We start from the raw sequence: 15,588 nt of genomic DNA on the forward strand, positions 1-15,588 counted from the left end.
ATACATTTCGCCATTACTTTTTCACCTCTTTCTCCAACAATAAACATCTATCCAAAAGTGACTCCCGCGTCCCCTTCAACCTCTGCTCGGAAGTACCAAACATTCCAAGAATAAAAGAAGTGACATGTCTCTATTTGAAGGGATTTTTGTCATTAAGTTTCTAGAATGTCTTGTTGGGTTTCAGTAATTATATTACATTGCGTCCAACGTGTGGATAAGCAAAAAGACAACCAACTCTACCCTTCCCTTCATTGATCTCAATATATGTATGTATATATATGGGAATAGTTTATAATATAGCTTTGTTCATGGCATTACAAACCAAGATCACGGTGGTAGCATTTTCAATGCCGGTTACGTTTTTGACAAGTCCAATTGTGATTGACGCTACATCAATCGGCATTCCATGTTGCAATAGTCGAATTCCAACCTTTATAAATTAATAAGGTCATATTCCGTTTGCGATTTGGTGTAGTGTTGAAGACGATATAGGAGTGATGGAGGAGAATTTTTCTTTCCTTAATGTTTTAATTATGTTAATGAAGTGTAATTTGAAAAAAAATACAAAAATATTGCAAAACAAATTAAATTCAAAACAAGTCATCTAAAACTTCTTTTGGATAATGGTTGGGACCTGAATTGAATATGAGTTGTGTTTGTATGCTTCATTAATGAATTTTTTGTCAATAAAGTTTTTATTAGTAATTATTTAATAATTGAAAAACAGTAAACATTAAATGTTTTAAAACATATTAAGGGTTCGACCCAGCCCAGCTCCCGGCTTGTGCAAAAATTTGGACTATCCGTTGGGGTTAGTCCAACTCATTTGGACTCTCGACGCATATGGACTCGCTTCTTTTAAAATATGAAAAATTTTTGCTTTAATTATTATGGATTAAAAATTAAAAAAAAAAACTATACTTCCATTTTTTTCAAGTCTAAATTCAAGATGTTATTGTTAACTAGTTTTCTATTAGTTTCTCTCCAAAATTATGATTTAGTTCAAATGATTATAATATAAATAATCATTAAAAAAATCAGATTGGGTTAACAAAAATTTAACTAGATTGGGTTAGGCCCAAAAAACATAGAATTGAAAATTTTCAATCTTTCAGTATGCTTAAAATAGTGAAAATGATTGGAAAAAAAAGGCACAATATCAGCTTAAAGATACTGATCCCTTGTAAAACTACAATCAACAAAAAAAAAAAAAAAAAACAACAAATTTAAAACAAGTGCAAAAGTTTGAACCGACCCATTTCAAATGTCTCTCATTGGCAAACACAACGCAGATATGCTTCCTTTGCCACTCGTACTTCATTCACTTCATCTGTCCTATGTGAAGCCTATTTGTGTGCAAAATCAAAAACATTCATGCAGTGCTAGGTTCATTTATGGAATGACTTTGTGTTAAGGGTTAGAAATAGAGCTATGATACTCTTATAAGGGATTAGGGAGTCTTCCTCCTCGATAGTCTTCTTCTTATTAGCTTTTGAAAAGCTTTTGAGAGTGAATTAGGCTCAAATTTCTTAATTTTGGACAAGTTTATGTTAGTATTTGTTTGATTCTAAATTTTGATAAGATCATTAACTTGAACTCAATTTTTAGCCCAATTAAAAATTCAGTAACATATTAGATGAGACTGAGTCAACTTGAGTTTGTGAACATGGTCTATTTATTTTTAATATTCTATATAGTTAAATTAAACAAATATAAAATTAAACTAAGGTATATTTTATAATGTATATTTTAAAATATAAATATAGTATATGTTATACATAATATTATCTATTAAATTTAAAATTATTATTAATTCATAATTGTTAAAAAATTAAAACCTAAAAAGAATATAAGCCATGTGACTTTTGAGATGACCGAAAATATAATGTAAATCCATCTCTAAACGCATAAGATTTAATTTTAAAATTTAAATCCATCAAAGTTAATTTCAAACCATTGGAAAGTTAATCAACTTTTATATAGAATTTATGAATTCTAATTTTTAATTTTAAATAAGAATATTTTTAATAATCATCTTAAGTGAGTGTTTTTAGAGGCTAGTTTTTTTCCCCCTTATGTAACTTTGAATGCATCGAGCATTTAACACCTTTTGAATTCAATCTTAATTTAAATTATATATATATATATATATTTAAATTTTTTACCTCTTTGATTTAATTTATTTAATATACAGAATATTTATTATTTATAATTAAAATACTTACTTTTTAATTATTTAGACAATTTATGATCTCCACATATTTATATAACCACCAACTGGTGTCTTTCCTTTTGAATATAATTTCAAAGATTCTACATTACACACATATTACATTATCATTATTTCTTCAAACGTCATGCTGTGTGTAATTAATTTCGCGTTTACGTATCTTGCTTATAATAACTTCTGTGTTTTAAATGAGTATATAATATCTATAATGTGTGTCCAAATATACTTTTTTTTTAAAATTTAAATATTACTACATGATTTGAAGGTTTAAGAACTAAAATATATCAATTATTCATACTTTTTAAAAAGTGTAATATTAAACCTTTGTTTATTCATGTTTGTCAATATTTTTTAAATTATGCTTAAGTTATAGATCACGTCGTTAGTGTGTTGAGGTTTATTATCTAATGTCTCAAAAATTATTATTATTTATACTATTTACGTAATAGTTTTAGTCCAAAATAAATAGACAATGTTCACTTAGTCATCGTTAAAATAGTTATTTAAACTTTAGACAATAATTTTATTTTTTATTCTTATGAATGGTTTTCTTTTTTTTTTTTTTTACTTAATCAGCTAAATTTATTTGCTTCATGAGAGTTAAATATCAAGTAAGCTTTTTTTTTTTAACTTGATAAATGAGGTATAGGCTATTGTAAAAAGCGATCAGACTAAAATTTGTTTAATAAATTAAAATTAAAATATGCATTTATTTCTCATAGTTACTACTCAACTATAAACTATTCTTATGCTTTAAAAATCATATTTTTTCTATATAAAAATTGTTATTTTTTTTTCTCATCCATTCTAATTCAGATTTGATCTGGGTTGTGTACTTAAATGTGGTGAATGAGCATACCACTGAGGACTTGAACCTAAGACCTTACTTAAGCGATATTAAGTTATTTGTTACTTGGATTAACTTCTATTACTAAAACTTTTTACTTTTAATTCTATCTAATATAACATTATTAATTATTAATAGAAGTTATTGTTTGTTGACTTCAATCTTTTTGAATATTATTATAACTTGAAGTAAATCATAATAAAATATTTATATAAAAATTAGATAAAATTAATATTTTCATCTTTTACTTTTAGAATAAGTTTCGATTTAGTCATTTTTTTTATTTTCATTTTAATCTATCAAATTTTTTTTTATTTGTTCTTTCCATTAAATCTGTTATATATATTATATAACAAAAACATCTCATGTAGCATTTAGAATAGTCTAAACAAAGTTAAGTAGTCAAACTTAAAATTTTTTATTTAAAAAATTATTCAAAAAGTTATAATCATGTGTTCTCTGAAGTGCTCAATATCTATTTTGTCATTATGATTTGAAGAATATTTATCACATGGTAATAATAACAATAAATATAGGAACTGATTTTTAGGAATTTTGAAACTATGAAATAATTTTTTAAGGATAAATAATGGGATTTTATTTTTGTGTATAAATAAATTTTTTATTTTTGTATTACTAATTTATTTTTATTTTTATTTTTTAGTTTGATTAGAGTTGTGAATTTTTCAACTGGGAGGTAGATGATGAAATTAAAGATAATGAAATTGCATTATTGAGACAAACAAGAAAAATTTTACATCTTCAAAACTTACTCAAAATTAACAAAAAAATATTATTATTATTTTTATATTTTTAGTATTAATGTAGTGGTTCATGTGTTAGTTATGGTGTTGTTATAGACAAAATTTAGCAGAAAATCATTGTCTTATGAATTGTATAAGGGTTGCTAGGGATGTAATTTCTATATTAGTATTTTGATTAAGAGATAATGTTCTATCTTAGAATATAAATGTCAAAATATGTTCTATTTTTAATGGAAATTTTTTTTAACATATTTTCTATCACAAAATATGGATGTTAGAAAAAATATAATGACAATTGAAAATGAACATTGATTAAAATATACCAATAAAAAATATAATGAGTTCATAATGAAAAACTAAAGGAACAAAATACAAGTTCCACAAAATTTATTATCCAACCAAAAATATAAAAACGTAGGTCATACAAAATACTTGTCCTCACAAAATATAATTTCAAATATGTTAGTTAGTCATGTACACATCTTCTTTATTATCATTATTAATTGGAATATAAGAAGTCTTTTAAGTTTGAGTATGAGTAGTTGGTACCTTTATTCCAGTAGGGTTTAACTTTGCAAGTAATTTTGTTATAACCACATACTCTACAATTATTGCATTTAACAAATACTCCTTTTCTACTTATTGCATTTCTCTCAATAATCTTCTCAGTTATATTTTTATCCCTTAACTCCTTTTATCTCCCAAGTTATTTCATTATTGATGGAAGTAAGATATTAAGGTAATGAGTAGATTCTTACAAATTTGATATATTAGTTGGATATATGATGGGCTGACAAAATGTTGTATAATATTTTTTTTTCTTGTAATAAATAAGAATATAATATGCAATATTGAGATTTACATAGTTCATGCAAGTAATAAAATGAAAGCAAAGTAATCTAGTAAACATTCATAATTTGCAAGAATATTCTTTTACTTCAAGGTTCATCATAAATTTATCTCTAATTATATTGATATGTTTAACCTCAAAAATATGTTCACCAGACTATAGAAAGAGAAGACTAGGAGCATGTTTATTTTAATTTTCAAAAAAAAATTCTCTTTTTTAAAATAAGAAATAAGTGTATTTTTTATTTTTATAAAGAGAAAACTATTTTTAAAAATCAAAACAAACATGCTCTAAGTTTTAATTTAAGTTTTAAATTAAAAGACCGTTGTAGATGTTTGTAATATAGTTAGAGAGCTAAAATGGAACCTTAAAAAATTTTAGAGGACTAAAATGAAACATTAAGAATTCTTAGAGGACTAAAATGAATCAAATTTAAAAATTAAAATATTACAAGCACTACCTACTCAACCACCATCTTGATTTAGGTTGAAATTTTTGTAACCTTTTTAAAATATTTGACAATATATCTTCATTGAACAATATAACCTTTCCATTCATACTCTCATTTCCATTAGATAAAATTTTATCTCTTCCATCATAGTTACAATTGACTTTTGTCTAGATTCTATTATTTATATGTTAAAAGTCAAATTATTTACATTACATCTATCTTTGATTGGAAGAAAATTTTAACTTACTGTAATATTTTGAAAGAATCTTTAGGAGTTAATTATATGCCTCTTCATTAAAGTTTCTTAACTCACTTTTATTAAAAAATATTTAAAAATAAACCTAAACTTAAAAAAGACAAAATCTTTAAAAATTCAACAATATTATGAGTCTAAGACCACAAAACTCACTTTCATTATAATTATATCGAATTCATTTCAAATATAAAAATATACAGTATAATATTAATGTTTAACATCAGTTCAAATTTTTAGTATTTTTTCCAAACTTTTCTTTATCTTACTAAAATTTATGTTTCATGAACAAAATTTTTCTACTCAATTTGTCTCTAACTCGATGACAATTTCTCTATTTTAAATGTGTCTCAAACAATGTGTGAGAAAGATATTTCAATAAAAAAGATCAAGTGAGACTAGTTAACGATGTCTATGCTACTTTTGATTCAAATAAGATGTCTTTATTAGGTTTATCTAAAATTATAAGCATGGAAAAAAAATTAAACTTTGACGATGAAAATAAATAAATAAAAAGTTAGAAGATAAAATTAAAACATACTCTAAAATTCAAGGACAAAAATGCTAATCTTGCCTAAATATTAAAATGTATATTTTTTTATAAGGACTAATTACAAAAGAGTGTAAATTATGAAAATCAAATTTAATTTTTATTCATAAATTAATTAGATTAATTTTAACAACAATTTTAATTAAAAATCTTATTAAATTATTTTAAAACTTAACTTATTTTAAATAATAATAAATAAAAAGTGTTCTTATACTTAATTTTAATTTTTTATTTAATTTATATCTAAATCATGAAGGTAAAATAATATTTTTTTCATATATATATATAATAAAAAAAATACACACGTGAAAGGGGTGGTAAAGAATGTTAGTTTTACCAAAAACAAGAAATATTAGCTCTTTGTTTCATATTCTATTTTGGTTATCTTTAAGGTTAATAAGTAATCAATTCTTTATTTCGCGCGGGACCAACCTCTCCATTATTCATCATTTGGGTTCTTCCAACGCATAAAAAATCTTAAATTGGAGAGGTTCTTCTTTCACTTCATGTTGCTGTACGAATTCATAGCCATGTGTGGCTGCACCTCCATTCCACATCTATTATTGGACCACTTGCATTTGTACATATAATTACAATAAAATAAAATAAACTTGGCAGTTGCGACGAGGAATACGACAATTTATACCCGAGATTTTGGAGCTGTAGCCATGTGATAAGCACTCTTCAACATGGTAATTATAAACTCACCAACAAAACTCCCTCTTGCACCAGAGATTAATTTTCCGTGTTCCACACTTCACTGGGGAGTAAACTGTAACAGTGAAGTTTTATTTTATGGTACGTAGTTAGTGAAAGACGTGTGATAGAGACACCGCTTACCAGTTACCAGCAGCAGCCAGGGTTGAGCCGTGTGGACGGTGGAGAAGGCCAATTTCGATTAGGATTTGACCTGTGACCAGGTTCAATCATTTCCTTCTCTATATTCTTCTTATGTAGATATGTATAGGAAAGAAAATGACGCAACTCATAGAGACAACTAAATCATTTACTCTTTGATTGTGTTTATAGTGAGAAAATTATGAAAAATAAAATTAAAATTTACATTTTGTTATTTAAATAAAAAATAAAATTAAAAGGAGATTTCTATGAAAATTATCGCGATTTCAAAAATAAAAGAATAAAAAAACTTGTTTCATTAAAACTTTTTATTTATTATTTTAAAGTCAAATTCCAAAAAAATTTCTAAAAATAAGATAACCAAAACAATTTATAGCATGTTTGATAATATTTGGTTCTTTTGAAGAAAAAAAGTTTACCTACGTATAAATAAAGGTGTTACACTTAATTCTGCTTTGTGATTATAATTTTACTATTTTGTCAACAAAGGAAATAGCTTTTACGATTTGTTCAGAACTTTAGTCTATTATTACAAGTTCTTAAGTTATTTTTTACTTCCTTCCAAAAAAGTTATTTGATTTTTGTTTCTTCCTTTTATTTTTAATAAATAATCAATTTTCTTTAAAGAAAAGATCTAATTATTGTAAAAGTAAATTTTAATTAACTTACTATATTAATAATTTTTTTTATAAACATTAACACCAAATTGTATACTCACTTTTGTATATGTTGAAAGCAGAGTGACCCAAACCCTCTCAAATGGCTTACACTTGGCCTTCTTCTAGAGTTACCAAATAAAACGACCATGCATGTTGCACCTCTATTCAACACATATACATATCTATTTATAGCTTTTCTTCGTACACCATTCATTATTGTTCTATTCCTCTTCTCAACCACACCATTCAATGCCCAGAACTTGAAAGCCTAACACCACCTTCATTTGAATGCACCATCTTTCTTGATTCTTCCCATTAACCATTGAGAGTATGGCTGGAAACTCTCTCACTCACAAAGATACTCACATTAACTTAGAACAACAAACATGAAGAAGGATAGTAGAAAATCACATAAGAGCACATGCACATTGTTGTAATCGTTGCGATAACAAAACAATTGCTATTATAACTATGTAAAAATTAACTAAATTACACACAGCATAATTAATCAAAATGATGATTTATTATAATATAGTCAATTAGAATAACAAAATGTTTTCAAAACTAGTTTTTTATTTTCAATGTGATAACATCCTACGATTCACGTATATTTTATTTTAAAATAAATGTACACATAATTTAATAATTAAATAAAAATTTTATATTTTTGTAAATTATTATGTATAAATATAATAAAATTATTATAAATAATAAATTTTTAAAAAAAATTAATTTAATTTTATAACTACAAGTAGAATGTATGAAAATGATAAAATTATAATAAATTAAATAGTTTTAAAATATATTTTACTTTAAACTAATATTTTTATCATATAGTAATAAAAAATTTAATTAAATTTAAAAATAAATATATACATATTTAAAAACAAGACTCTTAAAAATAAAGTATAAATTTTAAAAAAATAATCGATAATTTTTATAAATATAAAAAAATATTTATCAAAAATATAAATATTTATATAAGATAATAAAAAAATTAAATAATAATTATAATCTCCATTATTTTTAAATAAAATTAAAAATATAAAAATAAAAATAAAACTATTATAATAAAATATAATGTAATTTAGACATCATTCTCAATCAATTTTAATTTTAAAATATATCTATATGAAAAAGTGTTAAAAAAATAATTCTATCGTACTTTACTTTCTATATAATATAAAAGTCGAGTCTATATATATATATATATATATATATATATATATATATATATATATATATAATTTTAGAATTTGTTAGTTTAAAAATGCATAAATAGAAATTTTTATGAAAAAGTACATATTAAAGTTATAAAATTAAAATAAATATTTCAATTTTAATAAAATTTTATTCTTATTATTTAAGCAAAGTTAAAAAAAATTATAATTTAAACATTGTTATTTTAAAAGTTTTTAAATTTTTACTAATTTATCGTAAATATTTTAAGAGAAAAAAAGTTTATTCATTATATCTTTATCATTAAGATTTAAAATTTAGATGACGACATACTGATATTATTTTAAGAAATTTATAATCAATAATCTAAAATATTTTATCTAATATATTCTAAACCGTCAATTAGTAAGAGACGAAATTATCCAAGTCAAACAAATTAAATTGGTGCCACCGCTGATGTCAGCAATAGTTCTGAAACGATAATACAAATCGGAAAGACCATATATATATATATATTATGGAGCTAAACTCATTATTTTCGGAAGGTTATAAACAAGTAGAGATTATTATCCAAATAGCTACTACTTTTATATTAGATAAATGAGATAGATTTTTTTTATTTTTTTTTCATTGAATATTAATGGGAAGACTTTATGAAAAATGGTGATTCAAATTCAGTTCTATGCCAATAATGAGTTGGAATGCAGTGATTAAGTAAATTAATTAATATTGATAAAAAAAAGGTAATTAATGAATTTTTTTTTGTCTTATAAAAAATACGAGTATAACTGAAGATTTTCAATCAATTCTAAAATTCAGACTGTGATTAAGCATTATAAACTTAAAATCCATGCATTTAATATTGTCTAATTTATAGTAATTTTTTTTAAAATAAATTTATTTTAAAATAATTTAATGAATATAAACTTATATGTTTAAAAAATTAGCTCTTAAATAAATTAGTGAGTATACAATATCAAACATCAGTAATATATATATACACTATAACTTTGACACATACTTTAAATATGTTTTACAAATTCAAAATTAATTTTATTAAAATATATTATATTTAACTTTACAAGAAACAAATGGACTTTTATTTGATAAAAAATTGTGTCTTTCTCTTTCTAATAAAACTGTTTTATATTACTCAACAATGTGAAAGGATTTAAATTATATTATTAATAAAAATTTACTACTTTAACACATTTAAAATAATTTTTAATCTATAGTTTTAATATTTTTCTTCAACTATCACACTATGATGAATCACAAATTTTTCCTTATTCGTTTTAATTTTAAATATAATTAATAAGAAGAGGTAATAAATTTTCAAATTAAGTACCAACATCAGCAAATCCTATAAATTAGTGGACAAATCAATATTCATGATTTAGGTGAATATTTAGCCCAAACTAACATAATATTATTTTAGCTTTTTATTCATAAAATTTAAAATATTAAAATTTTATTAAAAAATTGAATTTTAGTTTTTCATATCAAATTATTATATTTTCTTCCTGATTAGTTATTTTGGGTTCTGAAACATTTTGGGTACAGAAACAAAAAAAACTTATTCAATTAAAAAATGATTTTTTAATTAATACCCATCTTTTAAAATAATTTATATTCATAAATCATAATGGAATATCTAAATATCATGAAAAAATAATCTTCTAATAATTAAATTAATTATTTTATTTTTAAAAATGGAAATTTTTTAAACATTATATTTTTAAAAAATTTATTTGTATTTTTTATTTAATAAATAAAAATTCAACCTAAATACATTGATACACTATCATTCAATTATAAATTAATATATCAATAAAAATCATTAACTTTTATAACTAAATTAAATTAAAAATTATATCCGTCATATATTTGAACTTATTTATAGTATATATTTTTTTTACACAAAATATGCATCAACATTAAAGTTATATATATATATAAAATATTTTTTCTGTATTTAGAAATATTTGAGATGCATTTTGATTAACTTTTCATTTTAAATTATTTTAACGATTTTTCTAACATATATTTAAAGAAGTATAATAAGAATTTAAATACAATACATTTTTATTAAAAATTATAGAATATTATAAAATTTAGTATGTTAATAAAATTAAATATCATAACTTTAATAAAATTTAATACTATATAAATTTTTAATAATTAAGATAATTTGTAAACATAAAAAATATTTAAAATAATAATTTCTGAACATATATTCAAGTCCCAATATATATAATAAAAATTAATAAATAAATATTAAATTTTATAATCTTACAAATTTTAATATGTACATTAAAAAATTGTGAATTTAATAATTTTGAGAAATGATTATTAGGAACAGTTAAATTTGGCATGAACCTTTTACCTTCCAAAATTGTTTTTCCTCATTAATTATTTAAATGTGGAAATGATCATATCGTACTTAAGTTACAGTACACAGAATAGAATAATAAAGTAAATGGAAAAGTTCACCAACCCTCGACCTCTCTCATTAACTGCTGAGATTAATGAGATTCCTCAGAATGCCGTAATCTTAATGAGATTGGAAACATAAAACTATAAAATAATCCAATCAATCAATCAAAGCAAGAGACAGACTAGTGATATTCAACGCCCACCGCCCACTCAGATGATGCCATGTGGCTAACATTTGACACTGTCTTCTCCACTTCCATTTTTCCAATCTCTTTTTAGTGGTGGTGTTAATCAGTATAAATTTAATCAATAACTGCAGAATATTAATTAGAAAATTAATAATGATTTTTTACTAAAAATTATATATATGATAATTTTAGTAAATATTTATTCTTTTTAATCAATTTTTTAGTATTTATTTCATCTTTTAAGAAAAAAAATTATTTTACTTTAAAATGTAAGATAATATCGATTCTTTTATTAATAATAAATATTAATTAATATTTAAAAATATTTGTTAAAGAAATAAATATATTTTTATTATAAAACGTTATTAGTACACTATTTTTAGTAACTTTTAATATATCTTAATTTTTAATAAAAATTGCTTTTAATTTTTAATTATAAATAACGAATATAATAAGAAATTAGACGATAATTTTAATAGAAACTAAAATTTTAAATTTATATTTTAATTTTTGTGTAAAATATGATTAATATATAAAGCAGTGGAAGGATGATAGTGTAGTTTTTGTCTCTGTGGAACAGAATAGGACACATAACACAAACATAACGTGACTGCACCTGCAACTTCTATTGACCATTGTTGTTTGTTCTTGCTAGTGGTCGTGACAATACCAATGTCTTCCAGAGGGTTCATCCTTTATCTCGTATCTAGTTTCTCTTTTGCTGTTCTTTCTGCACTGTTCCTCACCAACCATGTTCATGATAGCAACAAAGTATCTTTGTTAAACTCTGATGTATCTGGAACTCATAAAGTTTGGCCCGTGAGTACTTCTGAACAATTTTCAGGTGTTTTAGTGCGTGTTTGGTTTTCAGTTATAATAAAACTCAACTTAAGTTTGGGCCAACGCAAAGAAAAAATTTCTTTGCCAACGGGTAACCAAGCACACTATTAGGATCATGAGTACGTTTTTGTTGTGATCAAAAGGTTAATGCATGTTTGTGTTGTGTTTTGTGCAGGAATTGGAGCCAAGTTGGAAACTTGTGTTGGGAACGGTTATTGGGTTTCTTGGATCAGCGTGTGGAACCGTTGGTGGGGTTGGAGGAGGAGGCATTTTCGTTCCCATGCTTAATCTGCTTCTTGGGTTTGATACCAAATCTGCTGCTGCTCTTTCTAAATGTAAAACTTTCTCACAATTTCTTGTAACTAGTTTTCTGGAACTAAATGGAAATTATGTTTATGTTGTTAAAAAATAAAACTAGTTTGTTAGTATTGCCTAGTTGTTTTGTGGTTGTTTTTTTGTTGTGTTGTGAACAAGTTTGGTTTTGGTGTTGTTGACTTGTTATAGGTATGATAATGGGGGCTTCAGCATCATCCGTTTGGTATAATCTAAGAGTGCCCCACCCAACGAAAGAGGTGCCCATCTTAGACTATGATCTGGCACTTCTGTTCCAGCCTATGCTCATGCTTGGGATCACTGTTGGTGTTGCTCTCAGTGTTGTCTTCCCTTACTGGCTTATCACTGTTCTTATCATCATTCTCTTCGTAGGTTTGTGCCTTCACTTAAAAAAAATAAAATACTTGCAAAAGAAAGCAGTGTTTGTTCTTTGAATGAAAAATTCTTAAGCCACAGATTCCGAACAGTGTTTTTTTCTCTCTTGAAAATTTTGGTTTTATTTTTGTATAGGCACTTCTTCAAGGTCTTTCTTCAAGGGAATCGAGATGTGGAGGCAAGAGACTCTTTTCAAGGTAAAAATTCATGACTTGATACGATGAATATTCTGTCATTAACTGTAGTTATTACCTTTTAGTAAAAGACACTAATTGGCATTTTGTTTGTCTCTACTTTTTGTTTGCTACTTTGCAGAAAGAAATGACCAAGAAGCGAGCGATATTGGTTAATTCTTGTGGCGAAGATAAGACAGGCATGTGCACTTTCCAAAATAGTTATTTTTGTATATTAATGAAAAAGTAGATAGTACTAAAGTGTCATGCTTTATTGCTTTGAAAGTGGAATAATTTCTGTTCATTAAGGAGTTCCCTGCATATTTTTATGCATATGATTGTTTCTTTAACTGTGTATTGAGTTTGTTTTTTGATATTTTCAGTTAGAATTGACACAAAATTTGAGCCGTTGATCCCTAAAGAAGAGAAGTCAGCTCTAGTATGTAAATTTCTCTTGCATTTGACAAAATTTTCATTTTGCAATATTGGAAAGAAGCTGACTTTATATTTTCCTCACTTGAAAACCATTCAGGAAATTCTCTGTTTCAACCTTAGATGGAAAAGGATTCTGGTTCTGATTGTTGTGTGGGTTTCTTTTCTACTAGTTCAAGTCATCAAGGCAAGTCCCCTCCACCCTCTCTGTCACTCACTTCTCTATTCAATTTTGTTGATGCAATATTTGTTGTTTGGTCTACAGAATGATGTAAAGATTTGCAGTACATGGTATTGGGTGCTTTTTGGCTTGCAGGTTTGATGATTAGATCAATTACATAACCTCAAATTGTTACATAACTTGTTGAGCAGTGGAGTTAGACTAATTGGCTTGCACTTTGTCTCTTTCTGTTTCAGTTTCCAATAGCACTTTTGGTGTTTGGCTATGAAGCAGTTAAGTTATACAAGGAGAACAAAAAGATGATAAGCACTGGGAGCTTAGAATACATCTGTGAGGCTTCAATAGAATGGACCCCAATGAACATTGCATTTTGTGCACTTTGTGGCATTGTAGGTGGAGTTGTTGGTGGCCTACTTGGTTCTGGAGGTGGGTTCATTTTGGGCCCTCTTCTCCTTGAGATTGGTGTCATCCCTCAGGTACAGTATATATGTCCTTTTAATTGCATATTTGGAAACACGTTGAAAATTATGTAAATATGTATCGAATACAGAAGTTACAACCAGTAATGTTGAAGTAAAAATGAATTCGTGGATCCAAATACGCACTAACTTGTACTTATAGTCGAATTTGCAGCTAAATTTAAGAAACTTGACTTACAAGGATGTTTACACACTATCTTGTAGGTTGCCAGTGCAACAGCAACATTTGTGATGATGTTTTCATCATCTTTGTCAGTGGTAGAATTCTACCTTCTCAAGAGATTCCCCATTCCTTATGGTAATTTTCATCAAGCTTTTATCCCTTTTCAATTTTCTTGGCCAATACACCAACAATTCCACAATCATTTTATTTTTTATGTGATCATATATATGATTTTGAATTTAACTATAGTCTATTTCATTGTATTTCTTTGCAGCATTGTATCTCACCTCAGTGTCAGTTTTGGCTGGCTTCTGGGGACAGTTCTTCGTAAGAAGAATAATTGCATGTCTTGGAAGGGCATCAATCATTGTGTTCATCCTCTCAGGTGTCATTTTTGCCAGCGCTCTCACCATGGGTAAAGAAAACCAAACTCAATTGTTGATCTATAATGATTTTCTGCTTAACTAATATCGTAGCACATTTTACATTGTTGTGTCTAATTGTGACATTTTTCTTTCAGGTGTCATTGGCATTGATAAGAGCATTCAAATGATAAACAATCATGAGTTCATGGGATTCTTAGGCTTTTGTACCAATCAGTGATATATTTAGTGTGCATTGGGCATAGCAAACAAGGGTAAAATTCAAATTAAGTGGGAAAAAAAAAAGTTGTAAATTGAGTGTGGGACATTCCCCAATGCTGGTCAATGCCTAGTTGACCAACAGGAAGATCAATGTCAAATAATGACAAGAGTAGCTTGTCTTTCTATCCAGGAAAGTAAGTTGTGGTTGAGTGTTAGCTACTGGCTAACACCTTATTGTGGGTAGTATTTATTTATTTTTCTTTTCATTGGTTTGGATGATTTCGGTTGCATTTAATTTGTGTCATAAAAAAAAATAATGGAAATGGTATTGAATGGTTTTATACGTTTGGATGTTCAAAGTATCAAGATACCTCTGCCCCAATAGGTTTAGATATTCTAATAGAAAATGAGTGGCAATTTGAGAACTGAAAATATTTCAAGTCTAACCATTCATTCACATACATTAAAATTGAATTCTTTTAAATAATTTAAAAAGCCTTTATTAAGTAAATATTTACTTTATTAAAATATAATAAATATGCGTTTATTACAAGAATGTGTGGTGAAGATCTGTTGGATCTGAGTTCCAGAAACAGATTCCAAGATTAATTGATTATGGTATTCTGCCAAAATTAAAGAATTAAAATTAATTATGGTTGTCCTAAATAGTCACGGATTGTGGTCGTAATCTGTTTGGCTTCTTTCACCAAAAGTTTGGATTGAGATTACTGTTTCCCCGTATGTGGAAACTAATGTACCTTAT

General features: G+C 25.5%; 1 protein-coding gene across 3 annotated transcripts; it reads left to right on the forward strand.

Moving 5' to 3' along the window:
* The first annotated feature begins 11,823 nt into the window (after positions 1–11,823).
* LOC113871193 (sulfite exporter TauE/SafE family protein 4-like) lies at positions 11,824–15,196 on the forward strand. 3 transcript variants are annotated; one of them, XM_027508107.1, is made up of 12 exons: positions 11,824–12,084; positions 12,281–12,440; positions 12,610–12,810; positions 12,949–13,010; positions 13,129–13,186; positions 13,370–13,425; positions 13,519–13,605; positions 13,684–13,734; positions 13,836–14,075; positions 14,283–14,376; positions 14,516–14,656; positions 14,762–15,190. In XM_027508107.1, exons 1-12 carry the CDS (start codon positions 11,938–11,940, stop codon positions 14,842–14,844), a joined length of 1,380 nt encoding a protein of 459 aa, XP_027363908.1. In that variant the 5' UTR covers positions 11,824–11,937; the 3' UTR covers positions 14,845–15,190. The 3 variants fall into 3 exon arrangements, with proteins under 3 accessions (XP_027363908.1, XP_027363906.1, XP_027363905.1); XM_027508105.1 differs by having other exon boundaries at positions 11,839–12,084; positions 13,519–13,734; positions 14,762–14,876; positions 14,927–15,195; XM_027508104.1 differs by having other exon boundaries at positions 11,839–12,084; positions 13,519–13,734; positions 14,762–15,196.
* The last annotated feature ends 392 nt before the right edge of the window (positions 15,197–15,588 follow it).

The sequence above is a fragment of the Abrus precatorius genome, unplaced genomic scaffold, assembly GCF_003935025.1.
Source record: "Abrus precatorius isolate BTA unplaced genomic scaffold, Abrus_2018 Scaffold7, whole genome shotgun sequence".
Taxonomy (NCBI): Eukaryota; Viridiplantae; Streptophyta; class Magnoliopsida; order Fabales; family Fabaceae; genus Abrus; species Abrus precatorius.